General features: G+C 42.3%; 1 protein-coding gene across 1 annotated transcript in view; it reads left to right on the top strand.

Annotated features, from left to right (window-relative positions):
- Positions 1-18,384, top strand: part of PKHD1 (PKHD1 ciliary IPT domain containing fibrocystin/polyductin) — a 424,641-nt gene that overhangs the window by 153,680 nt on the left and 252,577 nt on the right. The window contains exon 36 of the mRNA XM_049716350.1: positions 891-1,103. Coding sequence (XP_049572307.1) covers positions 891-1,103 — 213 coding nt within the window. The remainder of the gene's footprint in view (positions 1-890; positions 1,104-18,384) is intronic.

Here is an 18,384-nt window from a genome sequence, read left to right as displayed (position 1 = left end):
TCTAAAAGGATATAACCATTTATTCATTTACTCAGCAATTATATATTGAGTGCCAACCTTCTGCCAGTCACTGTTCTAGACACTGGGAATGTAGAAGTGGACAAGGCAGATAAGTGCCCTTATGAAGCATGCATTCCTGGGGGGCGGGAGGGCAGACAGTAAACATGTAAATATATGGTATGTCTGATGCTAAGCGTTATGAAGGAAAATATACGTGGGTAAGGGGCCAAGGCATGCTATTTTCTCCAGCCTGGGGAGGGAGATTTGCTTGCTCCAGATTTCCTTTTGAAGCCTGGGTACATGACTCAGTTGATAGTAGGATAAGGCACCATGTTTGACAGTCCCACTCAACTCTATTCAATGGAGCAGAACAGTTCCTTGTGGAAATCAGTGTCTATTGTCCAAAGAAAAGGATAATAGATGTTGGTCAGCTAAAGTGCTAAAAATTTCATAGTGCCTCCTAATTACACTTCCTTTTACTGTAATTCTTATAATTTTGGCATATTTTCTTCTATTCCTATTTACTGTTTCCCAGTTTTTTTTAACCTTAATTTTCTAAGCTGCTGTTACATGGTAAAAACGGTGACCTTCTCGTTTCTTATTTAACCAGTCCTAAATTTCTAGGCATTTAGGTTATTGTCATTAAAAATACTACAAATAAAGCTGCTGTGAATTGTGATAGCTATCCTAAGCTAGATTAGTAATATAGTGCTTCTGCTTCTGGGTGTCTGATCCACTCAACTGTGCTTCTAGAAGAGAAGGCAAGATAAAATGAGTCTAAATTTCAGCAGAAGCACATAAACGAAGAGGATTTCATCAGACATTGGAACTGTCAAAAGGAAGTGAGCCTCATTCTCCCAGAGACTGACTGTCTTCTCTTTGGCTATTAGGAGGAAAGCTGATTTTCCTGGACCCAGGACCCATCGAGCTCAGAGCACACTCCATCCTTGTTTCTGATGGTGGAGAGCTCAGGATTGGATCCGAGGACAAGCCCTTCCAAGGCAAAGCTCAGATCAAACTCTACGGGAGTTCCCACTCTACCCCCTTCTTTCCGTATGGAGTCAAGTTCCTGGCTGTGAGGAATGGAACTCTTTCCCTGCATGGTGAGTGAGGCAGTTGACCAGAGGAACTGAGGTAGAGCTGTGTGTGTCTAGCCAAGGTGCAGACAATGGGGAAAATGATAAAACTACTTCCGTCTCTTTGGCTGTTAGTCGCAGAGGCAACAAAGTCAATTATGGCATGAGCACTGTTTCCTTAAATAAGGAATATTGACTGTGATGATGCTCACAGCAGAGTGTACTGTGGTTCTCAGTTATTTGCCCCCCTTTCTGTCACCTCTGCCCACTGTCAGGTGACTTTCAGTGCCTCCCCATGGGTGGACCATACTTCCCTGTCCCGCTGAGAGTGGGCTTAGCCTTGGACTTGCTTTGGTCAATGGAATGTGAGCAGAAATTGATGTACTGCATTGCCAAGCAGAAGTTTTGAGAGCCATTGTGATACTTTGGTCATTTTTCTCTTTTCCTTCTGCTTGAGAATAGCCCATCCCCCATAGGGATAGGGGCAGCTCCTTAAGCTTGGGCAGAGCTGCATACTGCTCCTATGTATGTGTGTGAGGAGTAAGCCTTTGTTGTCATGAACCACTGAGACTTGTGTTTGCAGCTGCAGTTTAACCTAGTGAAAACCAACCAATATGGTTACTTACTGTTACTTAGCCTACACCCATGGCTGTGTACACTGGTGGCAGCCCAAAGCAGAGACAACTTCACTTTGTTGTTGTTGTTGCTGTTTTCACCCCCCTGGGAACAGGGTTCAGTTAGAGTTCTACCTAGAATTTTGTTACAGGTGGGTTGGTGTTTATGGATTCCTGGGAAAAAATAGGAATTAGACTATAATGTGTTTCTGCTACAATTTCGTTTGCCTTTTGATAACTTCATCCCACTTTGCAAAATGGACATTTTTATTTTCCTTGAGATTCAGGAAATTACTAAACGTGCGAGAATAATCCTTAGTATCAACTAGAAAATGTAAGTATAACATGATGAGCTTGGAGTGTCTCTCAGTGGGTGCTTATATACATTTGATTACATAGCACGAGCCAAAGTCAGATCAAAAATGTGGACACCAGATAGTAGCCCGATCTCCAGAAAATGTGACATTCTCTACATTGGAATTTCTGTGCTGACGTAGCAAAATAAGACCCTGCCGCCTATCACAGAGTAGTTATTCTAGGCATGGCATGTGGCTATGCTGAGGAGTCACCCTTCTTGCTCCATTAAGGCTCTGTCCATCACAAATGGTGGCCCTCAATCATTGTCTACTAAAAGCCCTCTTTTGCCTTTTTTGGCTTACTATGAGAGGAAGCGAGATCTTATCATCAAGCATTTATTTATTTTTTTAATTTTTGCGGTACGCGGGCCTCTCACTGTCGCGGCCTCTCCCGTTGCGGAGCACAGGCTCCGGACGCGCAGGCTCAGCGGCCATGGCTCACGGGCCCAGCCGCTCCGCGGCATGTGGGATCTTCCCGGACCGGGGCACGAACCCGTGTCCCCTGCCTCAGCAGGCGGACTCTCAACCACTGTGCCACCAGGGAAGCCCCATCAAGCATTTATTAAGTGTTGACCATGGACCAGCCAGAGTGATACACACTGGGGATAAATTTTGTAAGGATTAAAAAACCCACAATTATCTAGACCGAAATTCAAAATACCTACAATATTGATTCTTGTATTCTACTTCTAAGGAGGACCTTTTTCTTCCTGTATCCCTCATCAAGCACTTATATCGATCTTGTAACCCAGGATCCATGAGGGGCTTCTGTCTATTCACAGGTCAGCGATGGTCTTCAAGTGTTTGCTATAGTCTAACAGCCAGTTAGGTCACTAACCCAATGTGCTGCTGTTTACCATTGAGAAAACACAGCTGGAGAACAAGAGGGCACAGATCAGTGTTTGAACCAGCCCATAGACCATCTGAAGTATCCTGCAGCTCAACAGGGATCCTCTGGTTTGAGAGCCACTGTCCTCTGAGATGCAGAGGGCACAGCTCTTGCTCGAAATGGAAATTCACCTGAAGAAGAATGAAACTCTCCTCATTCTTTTACTCGGCTTCTTTCATTCCAGCCCCTTTTTCTCCTCACATTCTATTATGAAGGATCAGCAAAAGAGTTTACAAATATACCTTTATGTGCTTGTATTGTAAATGTACCCTGTGCTCCTAACCTTTGTGTTTTAACAGATGTCAAGTTAAGAAAATCCCTGGGACCACTGCTTATAATTAAGATGGGACAATTAAAGCAAAGTAGATAACTTCTAATGTGTTCTGAGAATTCTGGAAGTTACAAGCGTTGCTACTTTATCCTGGTGATGTTACTGGATACTGAGAGCGCAGACACCTCCTCTCCCCTGCTTCCCTCGTTTCTGTCTTCTCCCCTCCACCTCTCCTCTCCCAACTCTCTTCCTCTCCTCTTTTTCCCTCTCCTTCCTCTCCCTCCACCTCTCCTTTCCTGTATTCCCAGGACTAGGGTGTCATCAATGGCTGTTTTACCCATTTCCCCACAGCCCTGTCAATATAGGCCTGAGTAGGATCTCTCATGAACCACAGAGCTTGCACATTGAACACAGGCGAAATCAAGCTGTTTTCCTCATTGAGGTGATGCTGCCGCATCTCATCCATTTGAAAGAAATAGTATGTAGGAAAGAGCTTAGCCATTGGGTGAGAGGGATTCCCTTCTGCCTTCTCTGGCAGGGAATCCCAGTCACAGCCTGAGGTCCATCAATCCTCTCCCTTCTCTCTCCCTCACCACCTGAGGTCTCAAACAGTCTTCCCCTCTGGTGGCGTGGTGGTATATCACGGTTGAAATCGTTACGTAATTTCACTGGCCTTTTCCCAGGGCCAGAGGTGGGTCTAGTGACACTGGGGCTTTAGGGAAAAACTAATTTTCTCTTGCTGTCAAGTATGCAAAACAGTGAGCAACTTGATTCACTGCTTTGCCCCCAGAAGGTCCCTAAAGACCCAACATTCACTCAGCTTCCCAGGATGCTATAGGGAGGAGATCCACCGACTTTAGTGCATGGAAGGCTCTTCTCAGGAAGATTTTAAAAATAGAGGTTTCTGGACCTCACTTCCAGAATCTGACTTGGTGGGTTTGGCATGGGCCCAGGAATGTGCATTTCAGTGGAACCCTCAGGTGATTTGATTCAGGGGGCCCACTGACTACACGTGGAGAAACGCTATTTTTAGTGGTTTATATAAGTTTTGGAGTCAGAAATCAGTCCAGTTCTGCTATTCATCAACTAAGACCTTGGGCAAATCAATCTCTATAAAACCAGGAAAACATAGTTCCTACCTCATAGATTTACCGCTTGTGAACTGCTCCAAAGTATCTGGCACACGGTTAACACTCCAGCACTATTAGTTATGGCTATTCTCATGATATTTTTCCCCCAAAGCAGTGAGTCCCCTGTGCCTATGATCTCATAGTTTCTTTCAGGGGTGAGGGATGGAGGGACTTCTATTTGGCACGGGTCCATCTGTGTCTGGAGATTTTTCTCCTTATTCATGTTCTTGTCTACCTCTTCATCACAGCAAGAGAGAGGTTTTAGCTTTGGAGGTCGTGAAGGAATGACATTCCTCTTTTTCTGGGTTTGGGAGTGGATGGGGCAGGCTGGGTTCTGAATCTGTGGTGGAGATTAGATGGCTTAGTAAGTTGTCAGCTGCACACTTTGCTATGTTAATATGACTAAAGGGTCGCAGGTTCTTCGTCAGTGTGGGGTTTGGGGGGCTGTTTTCAATGAGGAAATTTCACTCTTGCTTTTTGCTCCCTACCCTCTGTCTGCCAGTACAGGCTCACCACCCCAGACCGAGTGCCAATCGCATGTCACTTTCGAGAGGGTCGCTGTCAGCTTGGGCAAGTTGAATTTTTGACAATCTAATTACGGCCCTTGCTTCCACAGTGGGAGTCTGAACAGGATGGTGGGGCTTTTATTGATTGTTCAGAAGGGAAATTTATCAATGTCTCTCACTTCATTTCCAGTTCCTCCCTGAGAAATTTGGCTGACAGTTTCTTAGGAGAAAAAGCCGTCTTCTGGCCTTGAATGGACTTCTGTCTTTGTCCTTTTCAAGAAATTACAAGATCAGGCATTAAATATAAATGGAAGTTTCTGGGAAAAGCGAGAATGTGGGAATGTGGTTGAGGAAAACACTAGTATAATGTTATGAACAGGAGACTTTTATAGGAATAGATAGGAAAAAAGGAGTTAAAATAAGCAGGTTTAAATACATCAGGTACCAAAGTACCAAATATCTGTATGTAAACTCCATGCTTTTTATGAGTACTGTCTGTGGACACTCATATTCTGTTGCTAAAGGGTATCAGGCTGTCTGGAAGCACAATATTGTGTGCATGTAGTTGATACGTGTGTCCTGGGCAGTGGTTTTCCTACCGGGCTCCACAAAATCTGAATGTTTCCTGGGGGAACTTCAGGGGTTCTGCCAACAATGAAGTATTTGAGGATCAAGCTATAAAGGTTTAAATTGCTCAAGTAATTGCTTCATTGCTTTTATCTCTAGCATAAATTTGTGTTAAAGTAATATTTCATTGGAAGAAAGAGTTCTTTTGTTAAAATAGTGACTAAAAATTACTCAAGTAGCTCATCTTTTTTCTTTTTTTAATTGAAATATAGTTGATTTACAATGCTGTGTTAATTTCTGCTGTACAGTGATTCACCATATATATGTGTGTGTGTATGTGTGTGTGTATATATGTATGTATATATATATATATGCACACACATTCTTTTTGTATATTCTTTTCTTGTGGTTTATGGTTTATCATAGGATATTGAATATAGTTCCCTGTGCTATACAGTAGGACCTTGTTGTTTATCCATCCTATATATAATAGCTTACATCCCTCCTACACTGTTGGTGGGAATGTAAGTTGGTGCAGCCACTATGGAAAACAGTATGGAGGTTCCTCAGAAAACTAAAAATAGAATTACCATATGATCCATCCTTCTTATTTTGTGGTCTCTTGGTGCTGGTGCTGGGGCAGGTAGAAGAGGTGAGGCGTGTGCTCGGCAAGTGGAAGATGTGAGATGGGTGATGGGCAGGTAGAAAGATGAGGCAAGAAGGTTGGCCAGCCTTTTACTGAACCATGCAGTTGTATCCTCTGCTGGGCATTGCTGCCTCTCTGGATAATACTGGCTGACTGCTGATTCTCTCTCCTCGACCACTGGAGTCCTGTAGGAAATCTTCCCACTGTTTTCCAGTGTGGAAGCCCCACCTGGGTTTGCAGTCCCCTTAGCTTCCACCAGAAATTTGGCTCAAGTCAAGCTACCTTCCCCAGAATCCACTTGATCCAGAGGAAACTTACAAATCTTTAGACACCAGAGATGTTCCTCTCAGCACCCTTTCCTCTGTTCTCTCTCTGAGTCTCCTCTCCCCTGCTCAGATAAGCATGGGTAGCCTACACATATGCTGCATATGCAGACATCCAACCTGGGAAAAAGAAGCCAGTCTCCTCTTCTTGCAGGCAACTGTATGACTGGTACATTTGAAGCCCTTTTTCTTTGCTTAAATGGAGAGAAGTAGCCTCAGATCTCCCTGTATGGGAAGGAGAGGAAAAGGCCATGGCTGTTCACTGAGGCTAATGACTCACCCCCATCTCTGAGAACTTCTTTGAATTTCCTCTCTTGGTTGATCATGTAGCTGGGGGCTGGGGTCTGTCCAGGCATGGCTCAGATGGCGGAGTTAGTTAGCCTCCTTTACATAAGCCCCAAGGGGGCTTCCCTGCCGATGCAGGGGACATGGGTTCGTGCCCCGGTCCGGGAATATCCCACATGCTGCGGAGCGGCTAGGCCCGTGAGCCACCGTGAGCCATGGCCGCTGAGCCTGCGTGTCCGGAGCCTGTGCTCCGCAACGGGAGAGGCCACAGCAGTGAGAGGCCCGTGTACCGCAAAAAAAAAAAAAAAAGCCCCAAGGAAATGTCTACTCCCTGTCTGTTTACGGCTCACATACAATGTGGGTGCTTAGCATCTTTTGTCCCTGGCCTGGGTCCTCTTGGTGGGTTTGGGGGACTAGAAGTCTATGCTCAACAGTTTGCTACATATGTGAAAGGGTGCTGCAAAAGGATATTAGGTTGAAAGGGAAAGCAGCTATTGTGTGTGTGTGTGTGTGTGTGTGTGTGTGTGTGTGTGTGTGTGGTTTTATTTGATTTAGGGGTGGGAAGAAAGTAAGATCAAAGTGAAAGGAGAAATAGAGGAAGAAGGATAAGAAAAATTAAAAACCTATTTGTTGCTTTCTGTAATCTTAAATTCAAACACACTTCAGTCCAGCACGGCAGTTCTGGTCAGCTGGTATGTTGGGGCAGATGGTAATTACTCAGTCAAGTTAATGCTGGTGAGCGTGGTTCTGGTGGACTTGGAACCCTCAGCATGTAGGATGGCCAGTGACTAATGACTGGTTCTCTATTCAGAGCACCTGCGGATTGGTCCTTAACTATGTGTCTCTGAAAATATAACCAACACCACCAACAAAAGTGAGGCAGAAATTTTCTCTGTTGCCTAACAAGGCTTCAAAAAAAAAAATCCAAAATACTATTCTATATGTGCAATAGAAGAAACATATTTGGTAAAATCTCATTGATTCTTAACTGAGATAACTTAGAATTTGTAATTGCTTGATCTGGACAAGAGTGACCTTGGAACAATGGATTAGAAAGGGTTCCTTCCATTCAGAGTATAAAGCACACCTTAAGGAGCTCATTTAAATGCTTTAAAGTGAACATGCTGTTTTTAAGGTCCTTAGCATTTTAGGTGTTTACATGTAAATGTATAATGCTAATTAGAAATGAGTTCTAGCTATCCGATAATCCAAGTACAGCAGGAATCCCACTTAGAAACACATTATAAGACACTTTAAGTTTCTATATATACCTGAACATCTTGGCATTCGTCAGGTCTTTTTTGGTGGCAAGTGACAGAAAACCCAATTCGAACAAAAAATAAGGGCACTTATTGCCTCATAAAACTAAAACAACTGGAGGCACAGCTGAGTCCAGGTGCTTCGATGAAGTCATTAGGCCTTTGTTTCTCTGCAGCTCTAGGTTCTGCTTTCTCCTGAACTGGCTTCCTTTACCAATCTGACTCCTAGAGGTAGAAATAGGCCCCTGTGGCTACAGATGAAATAAGGGCTCTTTTCCAATGACTATTTCTGAGCAAATTCCAACATTTCCCCTCATCAAAATTTCACACCCCCTTTGTTTTTCCCGTTTGGCTTTTAACACTGTCTAACATATTATATACAGTTTATTTGTGATATTTATTGTACTTATTCTAGTGTTTTCCTTAGTAGAATGTATGTACCATGAGGGCAGGGATTTTCATTTTTTTTTTTTTTTTTTAATTGACAATATCCTAATCCCTACAACAGTGGCTGGACTCACAGTAGGCTTTCAAGAAGTATATGTTGTGTGAATAACTGAATGAAAAGCTTAAGCAGAAGACTCAGGATTAACTTTGACCCTGTTTGGGTCATAAGCCCATCACTGAAGCTGCTACCGTGGCTGGGGAAGTGGTGCTCTTACTGGCTGGGATGGAGCAAGTGTATGATAGACCCCCCCAGAACTACATGGTCTGAGACTGAGAGAGGATGATTCCTTAAAATTAGAGGTGTGTTATCCAACCAGAATAAGAGAATGAGCAAGTAAAAACAATAGCTTGTCTACTTTTAAAATATTTGACAATCTAACTTTTACTAATTTGGAGAAAATTAATAAAATTTTACTGGATATTTCAAACCTGTTTAGTTTGGCTAGGAAAATAAGAAAAATTCCAATCAATTATTTCACTAAGCAAAACCAAATTCACTATTGATAGAAACACAATTAATAGAAAATTTAGAATTAAAAAATGTCTAACAATATTGTGATATTTTCTAGATTCAATTATATTTAGAAAGTGTTATTGAAAGTATGAGGTTGCTTTGTAAGATAGTTTTTAGTTAGGGGATTCAGGGCCACATGGATCTTGATCTGGACTGGCCACTCTTGTGTAAATATGTATCAATACATCCCAGGGAATGGCCAGCTAAGGCATCACTATTGCATATTGTGGTTTGGCCCAAGCCAAAGAGAACCTCTCGTGAGCAATGCTGTATCATGTGACTGATTCTTGACTAAGCTATGAAGGGGATGGACAACAGCTTGCATTCCTTCCTTATCCCTAAGGCCACACAAGACACTGGGGACTTTGCCCTCGATGGAAGACAAGTCCAGCATAGCCAGTCAGTCCAAGAAGAGAGGAGAACACACTTGCCCCAGTGCTCAGGGGAGAGCTGGTCTTGCCCACCTATTCCAGGCCTTTCTTGAATAGGAGGCAGAAACCAGAGAACTGCCTCCTGGACCCTTTTCCCTATCCTTGTAATGGGAGGAGAGTAAAGATAGAGACCTCCCCTTTGTTTGGCCTAGTGAATTTTCCATCCCCTGGGACTTAAAAGCAGAGTCATTGGCATGTTATAAATATTGGTAGTATAGTAGAGTCTTTAGACCATATGAAAGATAAATTAGGAAGGTATTTCTCAAATTAGAAAAATGGATTTGTTTTAAAACCGTGAACTACTTCCTTCTAAAATTCTAACTGTTGATAGAATGAAGTAATGAAAATAGTACATAAGGGCTTAAATTTCCTATCTAAGCCCTTATGGTTCCAAAGGTTTTTCTGTACTTCCTTTTGGCAGTGTTAGTCATGAGTGAACAAGTCTCTGTATTAGTCAGGGTTCTCCAAATAAATAGAACCAATGTGATATCATATATATACGTACAGATAGATAGGTATATAGATGGATGTAGATACAGATATATAGATATCACATTGGTTCTGTTTATCCAGAGCACCCTGCCTACAGTGACTAGTGACTTATTCATTCACTAATTCACCTATTTATATATACATTCATATAGATATATATACATATGAAGAAACTTCTTATAAGGAAATGGCTCATGTGATTATAGAGGCTGAGACCTAGGAGAGCTGATGTGTATGTAGCTGTAGTCTGAGTCCAAAGGCCTGAGAACCAGTGTTAGTTGCATTTCAAAAGCCAGCAGGCTTGAAACCAAAGAGCCAGAGTTTCAGTCCAAATCTGAAGCCTGGAAGAGACCAGTGTCTCAACTCAGCAGTTAGGCAGGAGTTCCAGCTCACTCAGGCTTTTTGTACTATTCAGGTCTTGAATGGATTACTGGATGAAGCCCACCCACATTAGAGGACAGTCTGCTTTACTGAAGTCTATGGATTCACATGTTAATCTCATCCAGACACACCTTCCAGACATGCTAGAATAATGTTTGGCTAATTCTCTGGGTACCCCAAAGCCCAGTCAAGTTGACACATCACCTTTACTAAAGTGGATCCCATTTTCTATAACTGACCCTGTATCACATCTTAGACACATAATCCAGGAAGGTAGCAAGCCTCTTGTCTTGACACAAAGCTTTCCAAGGGAGATCCATGTCTTCCTTTGAAGGTTTCTGTAGTTTACTTTCTCCTTCTAGGTCGTGAGGATCTTGGCTGACATTCTGCATCTTCTCCAGATGAACTGGGCCTTGCTCAGTCACAGAGCACTCACTCATCTTCCTCTGGATGAGTGTTAGGTGTGAGGACTCTGGAAGTAGGCTGCTTGGCTCCAAACGCCATCTCTACCACTAACTGTCGGGTGGTCTTTGAAAAGGTCAACTCTTCAGTGTTTCAGTTTCCATATACAAGTTGGAGAGATGATTCTAAAACATTTCTCATGGTGCTGTTAGGTGGTTTAAATGAAACAAAACATGTAAAGCACTTAGCACAAGGACAGGCATTGAGTAGTTACTCAGTGAGTATTATTATTATTAATTATATGCCTACAGTTTTTTTTTTTTTTTTTTTGCTGTACGCGGGCCTCTCACTGCTGTGGCCTCTCCCGTTGCGGAGCACAGGCTCCGGACGCGCAGGCTCAGCGGCCATGGCTCACGGGCCCAGCCGCTCCGCGGCACGTGGGATCCTCCCAGACCAGGGCACGAACCCGCGTCCCCTGCATCGGCAGGCGGACTCTCAACCACTGCGCCACCAGGGAAGCCCCATATGCCTACAGTTTTGATTTGATGAAGCTGCCTCGCTATTCTAAGAAGGCTGGGATGGTGTTTATTGCTTTTCAGTAATCTGTCATCTGGAAACATGGTTGTCATTCTTGATACCCCCATCTCTATCGTTCCCCGTATTGTGTCCATCACTAGGTCTTGATTTTAATTCTTGGGTAACTCATTTACTTCTCTCCACTTCCATGACTATTACCTTAGTTCATGATGCCATGAACTTGTGCCTGGACTATTGTTTAAGCTTTGTAGTTTATCTTTTAGTTGCTATTTTCTTCCCTCTCCAATTCATTGTTTACCCTGGAGCCAGGGTGATCTTTTCACAGATCTGTTCACATCACGCTTCTGCTCAAAACCTTTAGTGGCTTCCTGTTGTCCCTGGGAAAGTCCAAAATTTCTAACATGGCTATAGCACCCTCTCTAATGTAGGTTTCTGCCTGCATCACCTGCTGTGTTCTCCAACCCTCACTTCTCCCTCACTGCGGTGCTTTTCAGTCTTAGTAACCTTCTTTTTTTTTTTTTTTTTTGCGGTATGCGGGCCTCTCAACGGTTGTGGCCTCTCCCGTTGCGGAGCACAGGCTCCGGACGCGCAGGCTCAGCGGCCATGGCTCACGGGCCCAGCCGCCCCGCGGCACGTGGGATCTTCCCAGACCGGGGCACAAACCCGTGTCCCCTGCATCGGCAGGCGGACTCTTAACCACTGCGCCACCAGGGAAGCCCTTAGTAACCTTCTTTTAGCTTATTAAATGGTTAATGTAGTCTAGATTTTACAATTTTTACATTTTTGAGTACCAAAAGAAATTCAGCTTTGTTAAGTAAATGGAATGCTCCATAGGCAGGAGCATGTGATTTTTCCTTCAAAGAGAATTCTTCCACATGTATCATCAAAGCAATATTATTAATGGTATTGCTTTCAGCCTGGTCCTGAAGAAGGAGTATCACTGGATTGGGCATTATATTCAGTATTTGTGAAAATTGGAGTTTTACCAAGATCCTGGCACTTTATAATTTTCAAAGCTGCTTCCCATTCTTTCCTCTCATTTAACTTTCACAACTCTGTGAAGTAGGAACGACTGGGATTGTTACTTTCATCTCAGAGATGATGAAACTGGAGCCCGGAAGGGGAGTTAACTAGTATTCACTCCATCCTCTTCATAGGCTTATGATGCACATGGGCTTTCTGTTATTTTGCATACACATAGCTGGTGTTTACCTGTGGCAGAAAGATAAACAGAAGATACTCCTTCCAGGTTTCTGGAGCATTCTTTCTAATTTTAATTCTTTCAGGTTATTTTGGGATTCTAAGTAGGGCTTTGTTCCTTTTGGCTCCCTTTGTAGTATTCTTGATAGGGGTACAAAGAACCTGCTTCTTCCCCAGTTTGTTCCTTATGTTCAGTATTTTTTATGGCATTTTCTGATTTCTATAATGGCACATCTACAAATGTCTTCTTTTATGGTTTCTTCCTTTGATTTCATGTTTAGAAAATTCTCACCTGTACAAAGACTATATAAAAATTTATCTATTTGTTTCCTGGTACTGTTATTGTTTTGTTTTGTTTTTTCACATTAGTGTCTTTAACATAGGGTCAGCAGACGATGGCCCATGGGACAAATCTGGCCCATTGCCTATTTTTGCAAACAAAATTTTACTGAAGCACAGCCATGCCCATGTGTTTAGGTATCATCTATGGCTGCTTCATGCTGCCATGGCAGAGCTGAGTTGCAACAGAGACAACCTGGCCTGCAGACCAAAATCTATTCATTGTTTGGCCCTTTCTAGAAAGTGTTTGCCAATCCCTTCTTTAGTCCATCTATAATTTATTTTGATATAGTGTATAAGTTAGTTATTTAATTTTTTTTTCCAAATGGTTGGTCAATTTTCTCAACACTATTGATGCAACAGTGCAATTATGGTATGCTGAAAAATGGCCTCCAAATGTGTTCACACCCCAGTTCCTGGAACCCATGAAGGTTTGGCAAAAGACACTTTGCAGGTGTGATTAAATTAAAGATTTCAGATGGGCCCGATGTAATCACATTGGTCCTTATCAGAGGGACACAGGAGGAGTCAGAGGAGAAGGAGATGCAATGGTGGAAGCAGAGAGAGGAGTGAAGTGTTTGAAGATGAAGGAGGGGCCACAAGCCACAAGCCTCAAGCCAAGGGATACAGGTGGCCAGTAGAAGCTGAAAAAGACGAGGAAACAGATTTTCTTCTCAGAGCCTCCAGAAGGAAGCAGCCCTGTCGACACCTTGATTTTAGCTCAGTGAATCCAATGTTAGAATTCTAACATCTGGAACCATGAGACAGTACATTTGCATTGTTTTTTTGAGACACTAATTTTGTGGTAATTTGTTATAGCGGCAATAGGAAGCTAATACATTTCCCTGGGAATTTTAAATGTTACCTTTATCAGACACTAAATTCTTATTTGATACAGGTACAGATTAATGTCTTTTATAAATAAAGAGCTTTTTAGAACAAATTTAAAATCTGGCGATGGGTGTGAACAGATATATCAGTATAATTAATGCAAATGACCAACATGACTGCATGTAGAGAGGGCTTGGGTTATCCTGTGCTCACAAGGAGGGAGAGATTCTTTTTTATTCTAATGAGTTTTCTCCTATCTTCGCGTCATTAGTAATTACAGAAATGCAAATTAAAACAAAAGTGATTTTTTTTCCCTTAACCATCAACTTCACCAATATTAAAAAGAGTAGTAGAAAGTCTGAGGAATGGGCATTCACATATACTGCTAATGTGCATAGAGTATGTGCAGTCTTTCTGTAAGGCAATTTGGTAATAATATCAACAGGTTAAACCTAGGCATATGCCTTGATATGGCAGTGTCACTTTTAGGAATTTATACTAGTGAGATGATCATGAGTATGCATAAAAATTACGCTCAAGAATGTTTACATCTTCACTGTTTATGAAAGAAAAATATTGAGAAAAAGCTGAATATGAAGAAATAATGGATTAGTATATAAAATACAGATTTTTAAAGTGGGATACTATGATGTTATAATGATATTAAATAGTATATAATACAATTGAAAAATGTTCCTTCTCCATTAAGTAAAGAAAATTTCACAAAATGGTATGTACAGAATTATAACATTTTTGTTTATATGTATATGAAATCTTGTCAACATATGAATACAGGAAAAGGAGGACAGAAAAGACATATATTAACCTGTTGTAATAAGATCATGGATGCCTTTATTGTCTTCTTTTGCTTGTCTATATTTTTATTTTAAACATTATACATTTAATGCCTTTCTAAAAGAAATTATGTCATTAAAAAATAGCTCTTTCTTCACTGTCACCTCCACTCCACAGCATAATCCATAGCGATGATTCTCAGAACAATTGTCTGTCTGGTCAGAAATATGTCTGAGTTTTTATATATTTTTTTGACAATGAATAGAAGTGGATGTTAAAGATACTCTACAGAAGTCTTTATCTCTGACCAAGTCAGAAGTCTTTATCTTGCCCCTCTAACTAACGAAATTTCCGCACAGTTCTATAGGGCCTAAGAATGGCATTTGTTGAACTGGCCTGAAATTCACACAGGAGCTAGGAACAGCATTCCAGATGTTTCCACTTATCTCACAATGTACGATTTCCTTGGTATTTTGAACTTTATCCTTTGATTCTTCTCAGTCACTTTTAAATCATAGTAGCAACAGTAAAGCTCAGACTGGTCAAAATAAAAAGTTAGCCTTTCTTTCATACCTCTAGAAAAGGTCTTCAGTTATAGTAGGGCTCACTGCACCATCCAAATAACCTTGGTTAGCCTTGGTCTAACCCTTTGTGCCAAAAGAATGGCAGACTTCTTAGCACTGGGGACAGATGCGGTACCCAGGTCTTTCATTGCAGGGCATAAATGTTTGCTGAGCAGCTGTGTGTGGAGCCAGCTGATCTGCACATTTAGAGAACGGCTCCATCAGTACCGCTGGAGATTGACCAGTAAGGATGCAGGAGGCTCGCAGTGCACACACAGCAATCTCATACAGGATTCCTCTGCCAGGGTTTGTCTTCATCCAAGAGAGAAATCACAGCGAGTGATTCTCAAGGGCAGAGGGAAATAGTGCACGCAAAATGCCTCCATTCCATCCCTTTGGTTTGCCAGATAGTCTTGTATTAACGCTAATGTCACAGTCTTCTCTTCTGAAGTAAATTGGATCACCTCTGATTCACAAATGGTTTGGGTGCAAGGAATTCCCTTCTAAGTTGGTTGTTTGTAACTTGGGATACATTTGTTTAAAGATGGTTGGGATTAACATATACACACTACTATATATAAAATAGATAAACAACAAGGACCTATGTATAGCATAGGGAACTATACTCAATATATTGTAATAACCTATAAGGGTAAAGAATCTGAAAAAGAATAGATATATATGTATAACTGAATCACTGTGCTGCACACCTGAAACTAAAACAATATTGTAAATCAACTATACTTCAATTAAGAAAAAGAAATGCTGATAAACCTATGGTTAAGGGCCTATGTGAGCCCTCAAAATTGTGTTTTACTTTTCTGTCTAATGCTAAGGGGAGTATAGCAGCTGACCTTTGTGTATACAAATAATTGTGTGGGGAAGCAGGTCCATTTTCAACATGAGATGTCAGGGGCACATCTCTCTGGGCTCTCATCCCATTTGGACTCTACTATATCAGTCTTTTCCTGTTGAGTACTAGTGACAGAGGGTGCTAAGTCCCTCTGCCCTGAGAGTGGCTTCTGTGGCCCAGAGGTGACACGATGGCCTGGCATACTGTGGGTTCTGGGAGCAGAGAGAGCCAGCTTAGATGCGAGGTGGAGTAAGCAGCAGTAGTCAGCCCTTTCCTAATTCCTCTGGTTACTTATAACCTTCTGCTGTTGTTAGGGGTAGTATATGATCAGAGAATCTGGGCCAGCTGCTGGGAGGGGGAGGGGAACTGAGAAACAGTAGAAAGCCAGGGTTTTCTCTCCACCCCTTTCCTCTCAAAGCTCATATCCTGCTACTCTACCTTCTATTGGCAGATGGATGAAATGAACAGTGGGAAACAGGGCTCAAGTACAAGAAATGCTGGGCAGATGCCCAGAGCTTAAACATTACAAAAAAGAGCAAGGAGATGGGGGAGGAATGAGTCCTCAAGCAGGTGTATGGAGAACTAAAACTTTCCTTCCACTGCATTATTTTCTTTAATTATGGGTAAATGCATACCTTCAGTTTTTTGGTTTTCTTCCTTCTTCTGATCCCCTTACATTCCTCTTTATCTGCCCAATCTTTGAATGACGATGTTCCCCTGGGCCTGGTCTTGAATATTCTTCATTTATAATATGTACTTTCTCTCAAGAAACCCCACTTATTCCCAGCGTTAACCTTTATGCACATATTTCTTTGTATATCGAGGCTCAGACCTCTCTTCTGAGCTTCAGACTCAACTTTTTACTTGGATATTCTCTTTAGTATCTAACATGTAACCTGTCTAAAATGGTCATCTAAAACCGAGTATGTCTAAAACTGAATACTACTAGAATATAAAGTACATGAAGGCAGGGATTTTTGACTGTTTTTCTCACTACTGTATTCCCAGTACCTAGAACAGCACATGGCACATAGCACACAGTAGGTGCTCAATAAATATTTATTGAATGGATTTGTTATCTTTTTCCCAAGATGTCCCTGTTGTCTACCGACTTGCATCAGCTCTGGATCTGTGAGGCATTATTAACCTCTTTCTCCTTACCTTTAGAGCCAATCACCCAGTCCTCTTGATTCCCCAAAAGGTACCTCAAATTTTTATACTCCTCTCCAGATCCCCTGCCTTACTCTTATTCAGACCTCCAAAACTTCTTGTCTGATCTACTACATTAGCCTTCTACAAACTGCAGAAGGCTTCTACATACACCTCTTAACTTTTATGCACTTTCTTGCAATCTACTCTTCATGCCACATCCAGTGTGACGCTTAAAACCATAAATTTGATCAAGTAACTATTCTGAATAAGGTTCAGTTCCTTTAAAGCAGGCCAAGAGGGTCCGGCATGATTTGTCCCAGCCACACCATGGCTTCTTACTCATCTGCTCCAGAAACCCCCATCTCCATTCAGTCCCTGGAGCACATCAAGCTCCCGCCTACCCCCCTGGCTGGCTCCTACCCAGCTCAGGACATGACTCAGACTTTTCTCGTTCTCCCTAGTGTGCAGTATATACAGTTTCTCTCTAAGGATTCTCTGCCCTCAGTTTGATATGTGAGCTTACGAACTTAAAATACGGCTGGTCTCACAACAGTATGATTCCTTAGTTGTCATGTGAAATATTTCTTTGGTGGTTTCCAAACCACTTTTGGAGTAAACTCTAAGCTCTTTGGGAGGGCCTGCGGGGTCCTTCCAGGGCAGGGCCTGCTCACCTTTCCAGGTGCATTCCCACTGACCCTCCTCAGGTTGCCATCCCTGCCATGCACCTGCATTCTGGCCGTGCCACCTCTATGGCAGTTATTTGAGTGTGTCATGTTGGCCAACACCATTGTACACAGTGTTGCCTTTGCCTGGAGGGCTCTGCCCATTTTGTCCTCTGCTCCACCGTGGCTTATCCTTCAAGACCCAGCTCAGTTGTCACGTCTTCTGGGAAGCATTCCCAGAAACAACCCCTGCCTCTGTGTGAGGTGTTCCATGTCTCTTCACTGGCGGACCCTGGGTGTCCCTCTGCCTTAACACTTAACAGAGTGCATTTGTGATTTTTTTGTTTATTTCCTGTACTGTTCATGGACCCTGGAGGACAGTGACTCTGTTCCCTTTACGTCTGTCTTGCCAGTGCTTGACAGATGTTCATCTACACGAAAGGAAAGATAGCATTCATTGTTTTGCTATGGATAACGGTGAAGCTGCATGCGGAAATAAGGGGAAATAATTTACATGTATTTGAGAAAAATATTTCTAGTTCTTTTGTGAATTTCTTTATATTTCTGTTCTGATGTGAACATGATTTTGATGAAATAATTCTTTCCTCCCTCTTTCCCTCCCTCCCCTCTCTGCCTTCCTTCCTCTCCCTCTCTCCCTCTCCCCCACCCCCCTTTTCCCCTCCCCCTGCCCTTTACTGATTTGGAAAGGTCTTGGCAGTTATTCACTTGGAATAAATTGAATGATTGAAGTCCTACAAAACAAACAGAGGATAATTAGTGATTTTAAAGTGTGTTAACCCACAAAGATGATTTTCTTTCTCTCCATGACCATTTGGCAAGATGATTCTCTGGGCCTGTGTAAT

The sequence above is a fragment of the Orcinus orca genome, chromosome 10, assembly GCF_937001465.1.
Source record: "Orcinus orca chromosome 10, mOrcOrc1.1, whole genome shotgun sequence".
Taxonomy (NCBI): Eukaryota; Metazoa; Chordata; class Mammalia; order Artiodactyla; family Delphinidae; genus Orcinus; species Orcinus orca.
This window is presented reverse-complemented; position numbering and strand designations above follow the sequence as displayed.